General features: G+C 46.6%; 1 protein-coding gene across 4 annotated transcripts in view; it reads right to left on the reverse strand.

Moving 5' to 3' along the window:
• The window catches only part of LOC113253950 (inhibitor of carbonic anhydrase), a 61,091-nt gene that overhangs the window by 9,796 nt on the left and 34,516 nt on the right, over positions 1-16,779 (reverse strand). For 2 of the 4 annotated variants that reach the window (XM_057316031.1, XM_026497051.4), the window contains exons 3-12: positions 16,665-16,773; positions 15,571-15,732; positions 14,158-14,314; positions 13,238-13,293; positions 10,175-10,353; positions 8,612-8,783; positions 7,557-7,699; positions 4,966-5,056; positions 3,727-3,768; positions 1,329-1,484 (exon numbers count right to left, since the gene is read on the reverse strand). In XM_057316031.1, the coding sequence (XP_057172014.1) occupies positions 1,329-1,484; positions 3,727-3,768; positions 4,966-5,056; positions 7,557-7,699; positions 8,612-8,783; positions 10,175-10,353; positions 13,238-13,293; positions 14,158-14,314; positions 15,571-15,732; positions 16,665-16,773 (1,267 nt within the window). Of the gene's footprint in view, positions 1-1,328; positions 1,485-3,726; positions 3,769-4,965; positions 5,057-7,556; positions 7,700-8,611; positions 8,784-10,174; positions 10,354-13,237; positions 13,294-14,157; positions 14,318-15,570; positions 15,733-16,664; positions 16,774-16,779 lie in introns of all 4 variants that reach the window. The other 2 variants (XM_057316030.1, XM_026497050.4) reach the window with 1 other exon arrangement.

Below are 16,779 nucleotides of genomic sequence, written 5' to 3' on the forward strand. Positions count from 1 at the left end.
TAGGAGAAAAACCAAGCCAGTGTTTTCACAAAAGCCAGAAGATAGTGTTTTAAGGTGATCTGTAGAAAGAGAAGTCATAGAAGAATGGACTGGAGCATGACCTTCCAACTGAGCAGGTCACCAGTAGCTTTCAGAGTCCTTCCTATGGAATGATGCAGAGAAGCCAGAGGACAGGGAGTGGAGGAGTGAGTGGGAGACAAGTGGCTCAGACCATGCTGTTAAGAAGTCTGGCAGCAAGGAGGAGGAGAAACAAGTCAGAAGCTGGAGGAGACTGCTGGGAGAGGGAGGACTTTTAAAAATGGAAAACACTGGGGTTGTTTAATGTTGAAAGAAATTGTTGGCTATACTAGAGAGAGAAGGAATAACCAAGGGTATGAGGCTCTAGGGAGGAGAGCACGGGACGGACCCACACCCAAAGTACAGGTGGAGGGAGGCTGAGCAGATACAGCCATGAGGAGGCCCACAGCTTTGGCAGTGGGACGGTGAGGGGGAAACTTTCTGACCATTTCAGTTGTCTGTTGCAGCTGAGATGAGCATGTGCTGAGAAAGGGTGGTAGATGGGTGTGGGCTGGAAATGTGTGGACAGTGAAGACATTAAGATAATTATTGGGAAGCGTGGGGGTGTGGAGCAGCGACACAGTGAGGGTGTGACTTCCAGAGGCCCACTGAGGCCAGCAGCTGAACCATTTCCAGTGGAGTGAACTGCTCTACCCTGTGACTTCTCCGGCCAAGTTTAGCTGCTAAGGTGCAGAGAGTGAGGAGAGGAGGTAATGGGGTTCATGCAGAGGTGAGATTTGTCAGATGGCTGGGAAAAGCAGGGCACCAGGAGCCTTTTAGGTACTAGCAAGAGTACTGCTAAAATGATAAATATGAGAATCTATAGGAGATAAGGATGAAAGTAAAAATGCACCCAAGGACTTACTGGTATATGGTTTTCAATTTTTACAAAGCAGCCAATCTGGTTTATATGGGAAAACAATATGCACACACACACACACACACACACACACACACACACACACACACCACTCTCACTCTGCAACCCCAGGCTTGTTCCCTGAGCCAGTTGTAATACATAAAGAGTAGGGTATTTCCCTGATATCTGCCCATTGGGCCAAGCCATTCCCCTAAGAAGTAAGGAGGTGAGGAGAAAGGGGAGTACCTGCTCAAGGAGAGGTGAAGCTCACCTGTAATGTCTGCCCAGCCCTTGACCCCACTACCCATTTATGCCATCCCTTGACATTCCTTGCCATTGAACTGAATTCCTGTCCTACACAGGCACTGGCCTAAGGAAGCGGCTGCCACACTGCCTCCCAGAACACACTTACCAAATTTACAGGACCCGGTTTTGTTGTATATTAAACCCATGGGGATGATCCAGCCTGCAGAAGTACCAACTGCGGGGTGGCAGGACCTCTTGCCTTGCAGAGAGTCCCAAGAGAAGTAGGGATCTGATTTCTTAACCACTGCCACGACGTAATGACCTTGCAACAGAGATATCAAAATGCAATTTCAGTAGCCCCAGGACCCTCTGAAAATGTATTCTAGAGCTGCTACAGTTAGCCCCTGCCTGCCACTATCCCAGGGGAGGAGGAATAGCTTGAATCCCTCACCTAACTCTAGCAGAAGACCCTCCCAATAACTATCATTATTAGGTATGGGGCCGAACAGTCTGACATTACTCCTCTCCAGACCTGTCTACATACATACATCCAGAAATATTTACACACATACTTCATACTTTTTCAATGGACTCCTGCTATACATTCTTTACTGTGAGATGCTTTATTCTCCCTCAATGACATATTGTGGGCACCTTTTTGATTCAGCAGAAATAGATATAGCTATCTCTTTCTGTTTATTGGTTGAAACTAAGTTATGTTCCACTGTACAGAAGTACCATATTTCATAATACTCCAACTGGTGGGCTTTTACATTGTGACCCATTTTGCCATATTACAAATTATCTATATAAATCTTATACATTTAAGTGTCCACCTGTTGAAATATTTCCATTGAAGTCCAAAAGAAAGAGCTTTAGTAACTTCTTTTTTAAAGTCTTTGATTTTCTAGATTTATGATAACATCATTTTCTAATAGTGACAATTTAATCTTTTTTCCTCCAATATTAAAAATATTTTTCTAATCTTTTAAGTCATATTGCCTTCACTTCCAAAGTAATACCAGAGTCTTTGGTAGGAGTGGGTCTTCTTCTCTTGTTCTTGATTCTAATGGGAACGCCACTGATATTTGATATATTCCTATCCCAATACTCTGTAACTGAACTGTACTTATTGACTGGGGCCTAAACAGCAAAGCTGAATTTATAAGAAGATTAGAATCCTAAATCTTCAAAACTAGAAGATAATGTGATCCTCCACCACCACTCTGAACCCCCCTCCCCACTACACTCCCTTTCTTGCCGTTGCAGTTCAGGTTTCTATATATTCAAGCCTGGAAAAATTGGAAATCAACATGGCAGGTGGAAGACCTGCATTGCCAATTACTTCACAGTAAAATGGTGACAATGATATCCATCCAGGGGGATTTTTGGGGGGGATCAAATGTGCTAATATGGGCACATTGTACATTACGATACAATGGGGAAATTACATGGCTGGGTTTCCAGCCATGCTGCTAGTGGCACAAATAGTACCAGAGCCCCCTCTCAGGGAAGCAGATTCTCCTGAGGCCACAGCAAACCCTCACCAGACTGTGCTCTATTACACCGTTCCAGCAGCCAAATACTGTTACTGTGCCTTTCTGGAGGTGTAACTAATTCTGCACAAATGACATTAATTATTGCCATCTGGGGTGGGTGTGTGTGTGTGTGTGTGTGTGTGTGTGTGTGTGTGTGTCTTTGGAGTTGATCCCTCTCTGTCTCTATTCAAATCTAACCTTCTCCATCACAGCCAGCCACCCTGAACTGTCTTCTTTGTTGACCTGCATTTGCATATCACTACAGTTCCTGGAAATTTCAACCGTTCTTGAAGTGGAGTTCTTTCTGACTTCTCATATTCTGTATTCAGTAGATTGCACGGCTGTCGAAATGCCAGCCCTTAGGGTTGGGGATGAAGACACAACCCACTGAAGACTGTAAGCCATAAAAGCAGAGGGAGAGGGGGAGAGCATATCTTAGGGCTTGGGTCCTATTGCACATGGAGGGGAGCTGCTGCAGGGGAGAAGCTTTGAACTCTAGGGTGTGGGCCTGCAGGGCCTCTGTGACCCTGTGCTCAGCAGGGACCAGAGATGCTGCTAGTGCTGTGGTGGTCCAAATCCACCCACCTCCCCCAGTTCACCTGTCCCATAAGAAATGCCAAACCCACGTGAGCACCTGTTTTCATCCCAGGATCTTCCACCACAGCTGTTTTCAAAACCCAGTGTGCATCAGAATCAGCTGGAGGGCTTATTAAAACACAGAGCAGTGACCCCATCCTTGGAGTTTCTGACTCAGTGGATTTGGGTGGAGCCCAAGAATTTGCATTTCTCACAAGTTCTCAGGTGATGCTGATGCAGCTGGTCCAGGCACTACACTAGATTGAGAAACACTGCCCTGTTTTCCAAGATTAGGTACTTCAGGAACAGATATAGACCCGCCCTGCCTAAGTGGAGACACAGATGGGAGAACTTGTCAGCTGGTCTATTCTAAAGACAAGATCGACTCCTCACCCTCTCCCCAACGATGGCCTTCACCTTTGAGCCCCAGTGTTACTGATTCTGACTCACCTACCACGGGTGTATTTACACACGTAGACCCATCCTTAGGCACTAAAAAGAAAAACAATCGGGATACACGGCATTAAACTCTCATATTACTCAATCCAAAGTCATGAGCTTCTCAGTCTCAAGAGTGAGGAATAAAGTAAGAAGCACCAGCTAAGCCGCTTGTCACTGGTTATCAACAAGCCAAGACTCTGCAGCCCCATTTAACCCCTCTCCCCCTGACCTTTGCCACTTGAATATGAGGTTCCACCCCCAGAATCTCCCCAACACTCAGAGAGTTACAGAGAAAGAAAATGAGATGCCCTTTGAAGAGGGGCAGAGACCGCTGAAGATCTTGACAAAGATCCTTATGCACTGGCTATGTGATTCAAATCATCCTGATCTCTTTCTTCCCTTCAGAGCTCTGGACTGTGGTAGGCAATCATTATATGCTTGCTATGTTGGAGGGGAAAAAAACCAGTCCATGGAGTCAGAAAAACCCGGATATGGTCTTCATTCTACCTTGGACACATCATCTAACTTCTCTAAGCTTTAGTTTTTATATCAGTAAAACGGAACTGCTATTATTTACTTCACAAAGTTGTTTTGTTTTGAGGGATAATATATGGTTTCTTGCTCACTGCCTAGCAGATGAGATGCTTAATAAATTATATTGGTGAAATTCTCTTTTCTCCAGCTTTATTTTTTTTATGTGAAAGGATCCCCCACTGAAGAACATGACCTTGTAGCCTCACCTCTCAACCTTCCAGTGCAGCTGGGGTGAGTTAATTTTGGACTAGTAAATTTAGCAAAAGTATCGAGCGAGGCACATGTGGCTCAGCCCCTCCTTTCTTTATTGAAGAGAGTGGGAAGAGGGTGGCTTAGACCTTTTCGATGAAGCTCTATGACAGTATGCATTCTCCTCTGCCCTCAGCCGTTGGGTATGCCAACAAACCTGTTCTCCTGAACTAGTGGGTAACTCTAACTCCAGGGCCATTTGGTGAGCCCTGAAGCCAGCGCTGTCCCATGCCCTCCAATATCAGCCTTTCAATAATAAACATCTCTTTCCGTCTCTTTCTGCCTAACTCCTATGTCCATATCTTCATTGGTTCTGACTCTGGGGAAGGAGGATACTATCTGCTAGCCTCTTACACTCCACCCATAGTTAATTATTATCTCAATAATGAACTAGATCATTTCTCCTTCTTTCTATGTCCATGGCCCAGAGGAAGTAAAACACAGAGAGGCACCCCCTCCACTTACTGTAGTTCTCTGCCAGGACTGGCACCAGACCGCACTTGCCCGCTATGTAAATGAAGCCTCCATCCAAAGTCATGGCATCAGCCTCTCCTTTCTGAAGTCAAGAAATAAATCAGTAGCACAACAGTAAGGCCGTTTCCTTTTTCACTGACCCTCAGAGGTGTCTATCTCATTGGCTTTATGTCACATGTCCTTTTGATTCATCAGATCATGGATCACCCAAACTTTTGACGTATCACCACAGGATTTAGAAAACTGGACATGTTGACCTGGGAACAAGCGCCCAACCCAGATCCTGTGCCCTGGCATCTCTGACCTCTCATTAGACCCATCTTGAGTACTGGACATGCCCTTACTACATTTTCTTTGTAACCACCGTCACTCAGCAATCTACATGGCCAGACTCAGGGGTTGTATTTACTATGTTTCTTTTTTTTTTTTTTTAAGATTTTATTTATTTACTTACTTTCTTATTTACTTATTTGAGAGAAAGAGAGAGAGAGTACAAACAGGGAGGAGCAGTGGGGGAGGGAAAAAATCTCAAGCAGACTCTCAAGCTGAGCAAGGAGATCAACATGGGGTTTGATCTCACCACACTGAGATCACAACCTGAGCTGAAACCAAGAGCCGGATGCTCAACCAGCTGAGCCACCCAGGCGCCTCTGTATTTACTATGATTCTATGGGACTTGTTTTTTTCTGTATGGTGGAGTTCAATTCTGTTCCCGTAATCACATTAACACTATACTCAGAGCCCTGGCACAACAAAGACTTGCAATAAACAATTTCTCTAATTAAATAATTCATTAATAAACTTATTTTAATCAATGAAATTTTCCAACAGAGCAAAAAATGTATACTTACAGTGATAAGATCATTGAGATAAAAACACACAGATACATACCCACCCTTGGCTTTTGACCTATTAACTGCCCTTCTAGAAATCTATCTTAGAACAGTAGCAACTATACAAACAAAAACTTACCAAGCCTTTACTATGTGCCAGGCCCTTTCTAAACACCTTACAGTGATTATCTCATGTATTCCTCACAAAATCCAATAAGGTAGGTACTATAATTCTTTCCCTTTTATACACCAGTGAAGTAAAGCAGAGAGAAGTTAAATAATTTCTCCAATAGATGGTCACTAAAACTAAAACTTAAATAGTTTAATTCCTTAGCTTCTGCTCCTAACCAGCATACCACACACCCTCCTGAATCTGACTATTCCAAAGGACACATACCTAAAAACTATTCTATACACACTTTTTTCATCCATAAAATGGGCTCATAGGCTCATTGTGAGGATTAAACGAGTTAATGTGGGATGCCTGGGTGGCTCAGTTGGTTAAGTGTCTGCCTTCAGCTCAGGTCATGATCCCAGGGTCCTGGGATCGAGTCCCACATCGGGCTCCTTGCTCAGCAGGGAGCCTGCTTCTCCCTCTTCCTCTCCCTCTGCCCACCATTCCTCCTGCTTGTGCACACTCTCTTTCTCTCTCTCTCTCTCTCCCTCTCTGACAATAAAGAAACAAAATCTTTAAAATAAATAAATGAGTTAATTCAAGTTAAGAGCTCATAAACATGTTTGGTACATAGTAAGTAACTTCCAAAATATTAGCTATTATTATTATTAAAGGTATACCCAGAAATATTGAGGTTATAGAACAAAAATCTTCAATTCCATAGTATCTACAATAGCAAAGGATTTGGAAATAATTCAAACGTAGACATTTAGAAACCAGTTAAATAAATTGAGGCAGAAATACTTAGTGGAATATTGTGCAGCCAGCCATTAAAAACATTTTAAATGAATATTCCATTCCCTAAGAAGGTGCACCTACTGTGCTGACTTCAATTAATAACAATAGATAACATTTATTGCTGCTTACTATATGCTAGGCAATGTCCTGAGCACTCAAATTCATTTAATCCTTAAAACTGACACATTTAGGAGACTGTATAAATTGCAAGATCTTAATGTATGGGTTAGTCCCAGGAAGGTTTATCAAAATAAAGATCTTCTTAAAGAAGAATGTGTGTCTCCTGAGTTTGTCAGTTTTTTAGTCTTTTATTATAAATTTATTTTTTCTAATCACAAAAATATTATCTGCTCGTAGAGAAATGGAAAGCTAATAACACAACTTCATAACTCAGAAATTATGTGGTAATGATCTCTGAGTTATAAAGTTGTGAATGATTTTATTTATTTTTCATTTCTCTTCCAGCATATAATATTTTTATCACCAGAAAAAAAAAATTATACTTCCAACTCAAGGACTGAGGTTGATTTGCTTTCACAATCCACCGGGGCCCTGACCACCCCCCGGGATGTCACCCCACTTCCTGCAGCTCCTGGGAAGGACACTACTCAGAGCTCCCAGAACTCCAGAGCTGAACACCTAAGGAGTCTGAGTCTTGGGCCAGCCTGAGCTACAGAGGCACATTCAGTAGAGTTGGGTGGGGCTTTGGAGAGTGGGGGCAGCACACAACAGGTGCATCTTAGTCTCATGGCCACCAGGAAGACATATGGGAAGAGGGCAGAGAGGCCACATGTCTGGATGTCCAACCCCAACTGTGGAGGTGGGGCCCTCCTTACTGCGATGGCAGCGATGCAGTCCTCAGTGGTCTCCTTGATGGTACACTGTAAGGCACCACCACTTACGACACTCCACTCATCACACTTGACCCTCTCATGGTGGCCCACTGCACACCACAGTGCCCTCCAGGAGTCTTCCACACCTAGGACAGGTGGAGAAAAGCCAGGCATCCAAAAGAAGTCCGAAGATGTGTCTGGGAGCTTACTACTACTGGCTACAGAATGGCTGCCCAATGGGGCCCTCACTGACAGCAGCAGAGTGGGCATGTCTCGCACCCATATCACTGCTCCATTCCTGCCTATCACCCTCCAGGAGAAATGGGGGACTCAGTACACAGAAAAAGTAGTGAAGGCAGAGCAGCTCCCCACCCTCCTGACCTCATCTCCTTGAGTATATCCTCCTGAGGGAAGCCATTTCTGAGCACCAGAAGGTCAGGACCTTCCAGAGCTTGCTCTGACAGGACTGGGTTCTCCCATCCAGTAGCATTCCCCAGTTGGTAGTCACATGTTCTCCTTTGGGTGGACCTGATTGCTCTCCCCTTCACCTAATGTCTGTTCACCACAGTATGCCCACATCTAACACAGTGGCTTTTGTGGATGTTCATTAACTATTGGTTGACTAAATGAAGACAAAAGTAAAGAAAGAAGAAATGAACCATTGGTATGTAAAGGAAGGCAAGAGTTGGATTAACCCTCTGAAATTCTAGTTTCACTCCTTATACTGGCAGAGGCCATGTTCCCACTTCAGTTTGGGATGTGCTAGTTTCCCTGTCATATAGACCCGCCACTGGGTGGGGTGACTCTGGTTAATACACAGGAGCAAGAGCCATCATTACTTAAAGTTCACTGTTACCTGAAGGTCTTCAAAACCCTTTTGTGATCTCATAATTCAGGTTTTTTCCCCAGCTCATCAGAAAATCCCCTCACTAACCCAGTGCAGTTGGTAGCTCCCTTGGGCTCCATGGGCCAGTGAAGGTTGGGTGAGCGAGGCTTGCAGGCACTGGGAAAGCTTCTCTGGCTTTCCTGCTCTGCTGCCCTTCCAAGACTTTACATACCTATCCTTTGATGCTGAATGGCAGCAAAATATTCGTATCCCACGTATAGCTTGGCATCCATCTTAGGAGGGACTCTTAAAAACCCATGGGTAGCATCTGTAAACAGCAAGTCCTTCCCATGAGGAGAGGCAAAGAGCTGGAATTCTGTTGACTTGTCTTTTCCAAAATGTTCCTGTTCAAAGGATAAAAGAAACAGAGAAGGAGGGAAGCTGGCATAGCAAGGGCAAGGGAAAACAAGCCCAAAACCAGACAAGGAAAACTGGAAGGGAGAAAATATGAGCACCTGAGAGCTAAGACAAATCACCCAGCCCACCAAAGCCCCTGTGGTTCCCGGGGTTCTCCCACCTCTCTCCAAGGAAAGGTTTACCCAAATACCAGCTGGTCTGCCATATGCAGCTTCAGGGAAACTGCCAGGGGCTGTTCCCCGAGATCCACACCAAGAGGTATGGTTGCCATGTGCCAGGCAGCTGCCCTTCTCCAATGGTTTGTTCTCACAGGGCAGGCAGTGAAGGCTGCCTCACTCCTGGCCAGCTGACTGTCTGAAGTAGCTCTGGGGGTCTTCATCCCAGAACAGCTGGCGGTCCAACACCTGCCACCAAGCCTGGAGGTTAGAAGTCCTGGGCTCTTCTCTGACCTCAGGCCTACCACTAAAGGACCAGCTGAGAACTTTCTGGCCTTCAAAAAATGGAAGGGCCCTTTGCTTACAACTCCCACTAACTGGCCCAAAGCCATTCCTGACTATAGCACATACCCTCAAGCTCTTTCCAATGTCTGTCTGCTTTTTGCTTTTGTGGTGGCTCTACGTGAAATGTCACCTGCTGCCTTCACTGGTAAATACCCCCCCTTCCTAGGGGTACACAGAGCTTCCTTCCCAGGGCTCAAGAATCTTTCTAGACATACCCTGCAAATCAATTCCTCTGTCCTCTACAAAGTACACAGTCCATATGCCCAAGGTTGTACCATTTCATCTGGTGATAATTTGTATGTGTACCCATCATGTCCCTCACACTTGTCTGGGAGCAACTCAAGAGCATGTCATTGTCTACTTCATCTCTGAATCCCCAGTGCTGAGCAGAGAGCAGCAACAGAGAGGGCACAGGGAATGAATGAGAGCTGGCCAGAAGAGACTGCCACCAATACCAGACAGAGAGAATGCTCATGGCCGGGGAACCTGCCACTGAGGGAAGTGAGGAGGGCAGGATCACGTGCCAGTAACATAATAGGGGAACACTCCATGGAGAAGGGGCATCTACCCCACATCCTGAGGACCCCTTTAGTACTGAAAAGAAAAAAAATGGAGCAACGAGGCACTTCTATGGAGTCTTTGGTCCATGGAGTCGATGACACCAGGTGAGGGGTTCTTGGCCTCTGCTGTCTACAACATATACAGACTGAGCAGTTTTTCAGTGAAGCAGATGATGTGTGACATGGTTCCTGTCCTACACCCAAAAGAACTCTCAGAGTGGCTAGAAGGGAATGTAAGAAAATGCCCCAAATCTAAGCAGGGACACCCCCCCCCCATACACACACAAAGTAGGAGGTAAGGATGGAGGGTGGGAATACCTGGGCCTGGTTGAGAAGCTCCCAGATCAAGTCCTCCTTGCCTCCCACATTTCGAGCCATGACGGCATGAGAAGGGAAAAGGCCCAGGTTGCAGTCCCTGTATTTATCCACAGGCATCCGGCTGTTGTCCAGGCAGAGCAACTCATACTGGTCACGGTCAGTCCTGTTTGCCAGGTTCTCTGCAGGAGGAAAGCCCAGATGAGCCAACTGCGGCAGAGCCATGGGCCATGGGCCCTGCTGCTCTCTGAATCACAAACTGTTTGACCTTTTAGTAATAACTTTCTAGGCCCTGCTCCTGCCTGGGTGCCACATAAGCAAGCCAAAATCCAGATAACTTTTGTGTCCCTGTAAATGTTCCACTTGACCAGAAACAAAGTTTATTCAGTCAGCCAGTCCCCAAACACTAAGCCAACTCTGGGCCCCCTCACCGCAGACAAGATTTCCTGTGTGGCCCCAGCCAATCAGATACTTTCTATTTGTCTCTTCATGTTCCTTATTCTTTATCCTATAAAAGCTCCCTGCCTTCCACCCCATTTCGCAGTTCTCCAAAAGGAGCCTGTCCACTTCATGAAATGTTCAAGTTTGTTTGTATCACCTAATTTGTCTCCTTTAATAATTTTTTAACCACCCAAAGAGGACTGAAAGAGAATCTTTTCCAAATATGTTTTATACCTATGAGGAACCTGAGGCATCGGGAGGCAAAATGACTATTCTCCCTGCAGATAGACACGGGGCTGGGAGGCACGCTTGCCCAGGTCCCCTCCGGGTATCCCCACGTACCTGTAACTCTGCTGATATGAATGATGATAGCAAATGTTTTCTGAGCACTCACAGCCCACCAAAGATTGTGCTCAAGGCTCTCCATGCTCTGCTTGATTTACTCCTCAGAGCAACCAGAGGAGGCCAATAATAGGATGATCTCATTCTAGAGATGTGGAGACTTAGGCTCAGAGACTGAAGGTGACTTGTCAGCTAGTTTGAGGCTGATGCACTGCCACGCTAGGACAGTCAAGGTCCCCCTACTACAGCAGCACTACCACCCTGGAAGCAGAGCCTGCTGGGGAAATGTGGGGGAAGAGTTGAAGGAGGCCCAGGGGCCCAGTCAGTGTACTCTATAGGTACAAAGAAGACCAGATAACCTTGTGAGGAAAACAAGTTCTTTGGTTCCCCTTGTCTAGGTATTCAAAGGTATTCTGGGTTGACTTGTGTCCCCCGCAAATTTCCATGTTGAAATCCTGAATTGCCAGTAGCTCAGAATGTCGCCTTACTTGGAAACAGAGTCATTGTAGATGCCATTAACTAAGATGAAGTCACACTAGAGTAGTGTGGGCCCCTAATCCAGTATGGCTGGTATTCTGATAAAAAATCACACACACACACACACACACACACACACACGGAGAATGCCATTTGAAGGGAAAGAGGTAGAGTGGGGTGATATGACTAGAAGCCAATGAACACCAAAGACGGCCAGCAAACCACCAGAAACTAGGGGAGAAGCAAGGAACCTCCAGAAGGAACCAATCCTACCAACACCTTGATTTCAAACTTCTAGCGTCTCAAACTGTGAGACAATACATTTCTGTTGCTTAAGCCACCCAGTTTGTGGTACTTTGTGTTGGCGGCCCTGGCCAATTCATAGAGGGTTATGGGGTTCATACACTCTCATCCTAAAAGAGAAGGAGTACAATTAGAGTTCTTGTGAATGGTTATAAGTTTACTTAGGTATGTCGTAGAGAAAATACTCTTTAAATCTTTATATTGAAAGAAAAAACTTACATGATTTAGCAACGTCAGAATTAAATTAAAAGAATCAATATGATCTCATAGTTTCAGAAAGAAAGAACTTCTCAACATCACTCAGGGGCCCAGTGGTGGTAGTAGCTTCCCACCAACACTCGTTTGCCCCCCAAAAGCCTGGTGGGTAGTCATAAACTACTTAAAAGGCGGCAAGTGATCTTATATATTAGCAGACAAGTGACTTTCGGCAAAAGTAAACCAGGACGTTCTGGGACAACCTGGTGTTTTCAGAACATGAAGATGTTTTCAAACACTTCAGGGTGAGTGTTAGAAGATTCTGCCCACTGGCAACATAACTGCACTCACTGGAGTGACCAGAAGAAACAGCAAGGACAAGGATCTGAAACAACTTGATTCCGGGAAACGAAACCCCTAGATGACCCCACTAATTAAATGTACTGATAATAAGACAGACCTCAATTGCCAAAGTGCTAACAAACCAGGTCAGTGTGTAATAATGAAGGGACAGTGAATTGTGAATGGCTGAACAAGGGAACAAAGGACATCAAGCTCCTATTTCATGCTAGAGAAAGGCATTAGGTTGTAAGAAACTAAGGCCCACGTAAAAAGTGAGGACTTAAAATTCCCCTTGAGGTAGAATTTATCTTAAAAATGAACTTAGCATTCTGAATATACATTTGGTTTAAATATCTTGAGTGATAACAGGTGTATTCTGTATCTGATAGAAATTTAATTGGTTACAAAACAAAACCCAGATTCTGTAACTTCAACTTGTCTGAAATTTATGTTGCTTTTTCATTTCTTTCTGATGTTGATCAAAACTCTTTAAAGGGTTTTTTTTAACGTAGAAACAAAAAAGAAATATATTTTTGTCCACAGTAATAATGCTTTGCAATACATCTAATTGTAGGCATGCTCGTCAGTTCTGAAATCATTATAATTTGTTTGTTTAAGGTGTTTATAGCACTTAGGAACCATTTACACTGAAGCATTCAGAGAGTGTGATTACATTTGAAATGGATATTGCAGTGGCTGAGAGAATTGAATTATTAAAACTTGTTTCATTTTATTAATTGGTAAATGCTGTTTAAATGTTCAGAAAATTTGTTTAGTAGATTTACAAGCTGAACAAATTGAACACTAAGCAAAGTACGAGTAACAGAAATGTTTTTTATACAGAAACTCTATTTCATTAACGGTCTTGTCATCATCCATCTCTAAATGCAGGGAAACTTTCAGGCAAGAACCAGCTCCCCTGGTCAGCGTATGGCTCATGTGATTCTTCCTCCATCCAACACTTACCAAACACGGTCGTATGCCTCACGAAGGCCACATCCCCTACACCGTCCTGCAGACACCTGAAGAACAAGACAGCAATCATTAGGCCAGTTCCCGTGATTTGGGCTCACCCCTGCCCTGTGCAACCCCTGTGAGGCTCTGCCCTGACCACTGGCTCATAGGGCTTTGCCCACAGTTTCCCAGGCTTCAGTGCATCCTCAGAGGCCATGGCCCTATCTGAGGGGCTGTCATACCTCTACAGCCAAGCTGGGTCTGAAGCAGGCAGGAGCTCTGTAAGCCACAACCCAGGTAACTGTAGGGAGGGATGATGTGAAGGCAGGACCCTCACCTTCCCCTTTAAAAGCAGCCTAAAGCGACTGTTCTTTTGGCGTTTTTTGGTTTTGTTTGGTTTTGAAATAAAGGCTTAAAGCCTAATATGGAGGATAAAAACTCAGGACAGCCTTGGATTTCTGGACAGTTCTGTTCTGGTTTGGAGCAGTAGCTTTGTCTCTTACAGACACGGAGAGGTGCCTGCAGGGGCCTGAGAGGGAGGTGGGGAGAGGCAGGCGCATGCTCATGACACAGGGAGATGCTCAGGGAGAAAGAAGCAAGCCGGGAGGTCCTGGCCTTTGGCCCAGCTGGAAGCCCAAGCCTGTGTCTGTGAATCCCAGAGTCCCAGATACAGTTTTGTCCCTTTAGGTCTCCTTGGTCCGGGAAGGTAACACACGGACCCTAGGCTGTAGGGAGAGAAGAGGGGCTCCCACACAGAAGACTGCTCCTCAGGATGGTTAGGAGTGAGGGCAGGCCATGGGAGGCACTCAGAACCCTGGGTTTCACGCTGACACCCTAGGTGGCCTGGGCAGGCCCTGTCCACTCCCTATACCTTAGTTTCCCTGCCATCAGAGTGAGGAGGAGCGGGGAGGAGGGGTGGTGTCCCCACTCACTTGAAGGCACCTGCGTAGCCGAAGTATGGTTCCTGGAAGGAGCAGGCACACTTGTTTGTCCCTTTCCCCGCACACAGTTGACACAGCTTGGGGAACACCTCCCTGTTTGCACAGGGGACACAGCTGCCGGAGAAGAACTTGGCCATTTCTGCTGTGGCTGCTTAACACAGACATAAGGACCTCAGGGCATGAACCGGCTGGGGTTCTCCAAGTTGCACATATGTGTGAGCGAGTGGCCCTACGTGAGAGCCCATGAGGCTGCACACACTTCCCAGGACCATCCTGAGGAAGCAGATGTGTAAAGGTGGCCAACAGTGCCTGTAACCGAGGACATGGATGGCTTGGGGTCCCCGTGTGTTCAGGCATCACACTAATGCGTCATCCTGGGGCTCCAGCCCCCCAGATGCTTCCTAGCTTGTCCACTCAAGACACAAGGGCGGCTGACCTACACGGAACCAAGCTGCAATCCCAGTGCCACTCACCTTGTTAACTCACCACCATGGAGTCTCTAGGTGTGGCAGGCAGAACCCCAGACACAGCAGGGGACCCTGACCATCTTTCCTTACCTCAGGACATGGTCTCACCCATCCCTCTCCCTTTTGGGTCCAGGGGCTGTGGTAGTTTATGGGGATTCCTCTTCCAGGAATCCATGGGAGGGGCTTGGGATAACTTGCCCGGTGGTGGGTAGGGGGGTATGACAACAGCCACCTCACAAGCTTTCACACAGACATTCCAGCAATGTCTGACACTGAGGCGAGGGAGACCCCAAGAAAAGGCACACAGGGTCAGAGCTATGGCCCAAGCTATAGCACTCCATCTGACCCCAGTAGCCCCCGTCCCTATCACAGGCAAAACATGAATGCTGCAGAGTTGGCAGGCCTCAAAAGTACAGAAAGATTTGGCCATCATCTTCCAAGGGCTCAAGAGGCACCCTAGGCTCCTTTGGCTCATCATAACTGAACAAGAAGTACACATAAAAAAAGCATGGCTCCAGACCACGCCTCTCTTCTTGCCCCCATCCCAAGCCCTTACCCCAAGCACTGAGGCCTAACTGCTGGTGGTTTGGCTATAATCCCTAGTGAGCCTTCCTGGGAAGCCAGAAGAGAGTTCCCCTTTCTCATGAGCCTCAGTGGTGGCCCTTGCCAAGCCAAACCACTGGGACTACTATGGGTATGGGGCTGTCAGGAGCTCACAGACCAAGGTACCTTTGCTGAGAGAAGACTCAGCTGCCCGCTCCCAAAGGTTGCTGCTGCAGCAAACCCAGATAGTCACATTTAAAGAAGGTTGTCCTCATCTCATCTTGCAGTTCGTGAAATTGGTACACCTAATAGTGATTGTATGGTCCCACTACAGTCCCTGTGGGCAACTGGAGTAGGAGTCCTGCCTAATGGCACCCGGCTTTAGCCAGCTTACCTTCTCCAACAGAGTCAGAAGGAAGAAGTGTCCGGATGGGGATGTACCACCCAGCAGACCATCCTAGGCCCGTGTGGCAGGACTTCTTGCCTTGGAGCTGTTTCAGCTGGACGTCACTGCCCTTCTCCACCATGGCCACAGCATAATGGGAGGTTTGTGGATCTGCAAAGGAGCAGAGAGAAAGAAGGGCTAAAGGAAGATACCACATTGTCGCTAACTAATCTTTCAGAGTGTGTGCAACAGGCAACTTTAAGGAATCCTAGGATCTGCACCATCCCCTGATGAACAGGTAGAAAAAGAAAAGAGAAAAGCCTTTGAAACAGGAGGGGGGCGGAGTCCCTTTTCAAGACAATAAACAGTAGTGCCTTTCTGCCAGCCCCTCCAAGCCAGTGGAGACATGGGGGTGGGGCCCACCAGCTATTACAGGGTCTGCAGGGCATTCTCAGGGAGATCTCCAGCTCTCAGTCATTGTGATGTTATGCTTCTCCCCCAAAGGCTTTTCTCCCTTCTCTGCTTCTCTGTCTGCAGCCCAGACACAAAGGCAAAGGTCTGAGAGGAAGGATGCAGGGGGGACCCCGGGATTTTGCCAGGGCTCTGCAAGTTGGAGTCTGATTGAGGTGGGCTGTGCTCACACACACTGATGACACTAGTGGACAAGTATGGGGAAGAAGCAAAGCCTTATTCTTCGACTCCCCCCCCAAAAAACTCTCCTCACGGCATTCACAGACCCATGTTCTCTAGTACCTGCAGGGGACTCAGCACAGGAAAGAGGCTGTCCAGATCTGTGTGTCTCCAGACATGGGCCTCTCAGTGGTGCAGCCCCACTGGGCAGGCGATGCACCCCAGACAGCACTGCCCCCACTTATCCAGCAGGACCAAAGACACTTCCATCAGGATGCACACAGTTCACAGTTTCCCAGGGAGAGTCAACATTCCAGCCCTTGTGGGTCAGTGTAGATGACAGACCTCTTCCATCCAAAGAGCTCCAGCAATTCTGTTCCCTTCAGGTGTAATGTTGACAGGGACCCTTGCCTTCCCCACCCCCCATGACAGCAGGGTCAAACCAGAGACCTGCGGCCCCAGAGAGAACGCACCAATTTTTGACCCCTGGAATTCTGCCACGACAGGCTTCAAGTTGAAGGGGGGCAGGCCCGCCTCAAGCACCAAACCTGCTTCAAGGGTCACAGCATCTGCTTCATTTGCCTGAAA

The sequence above is a fragment of the Ursus arctos genome, unplaced genomic scaffold, assembly GCF_023065955.2.
Source record: "Ursus arctos isolate Adak ecotype North America unplaced genomic scaffold, UrsArc2.0 scaffold_20, whole genome shotgun sequence".
Classification (NCBI taxonomy): domain Eukaryota; kingdom Metazoa; phylum Chordata; class Mammalia; order Carnivora; family Ursidae; genus Ursus; species Ursus arctos.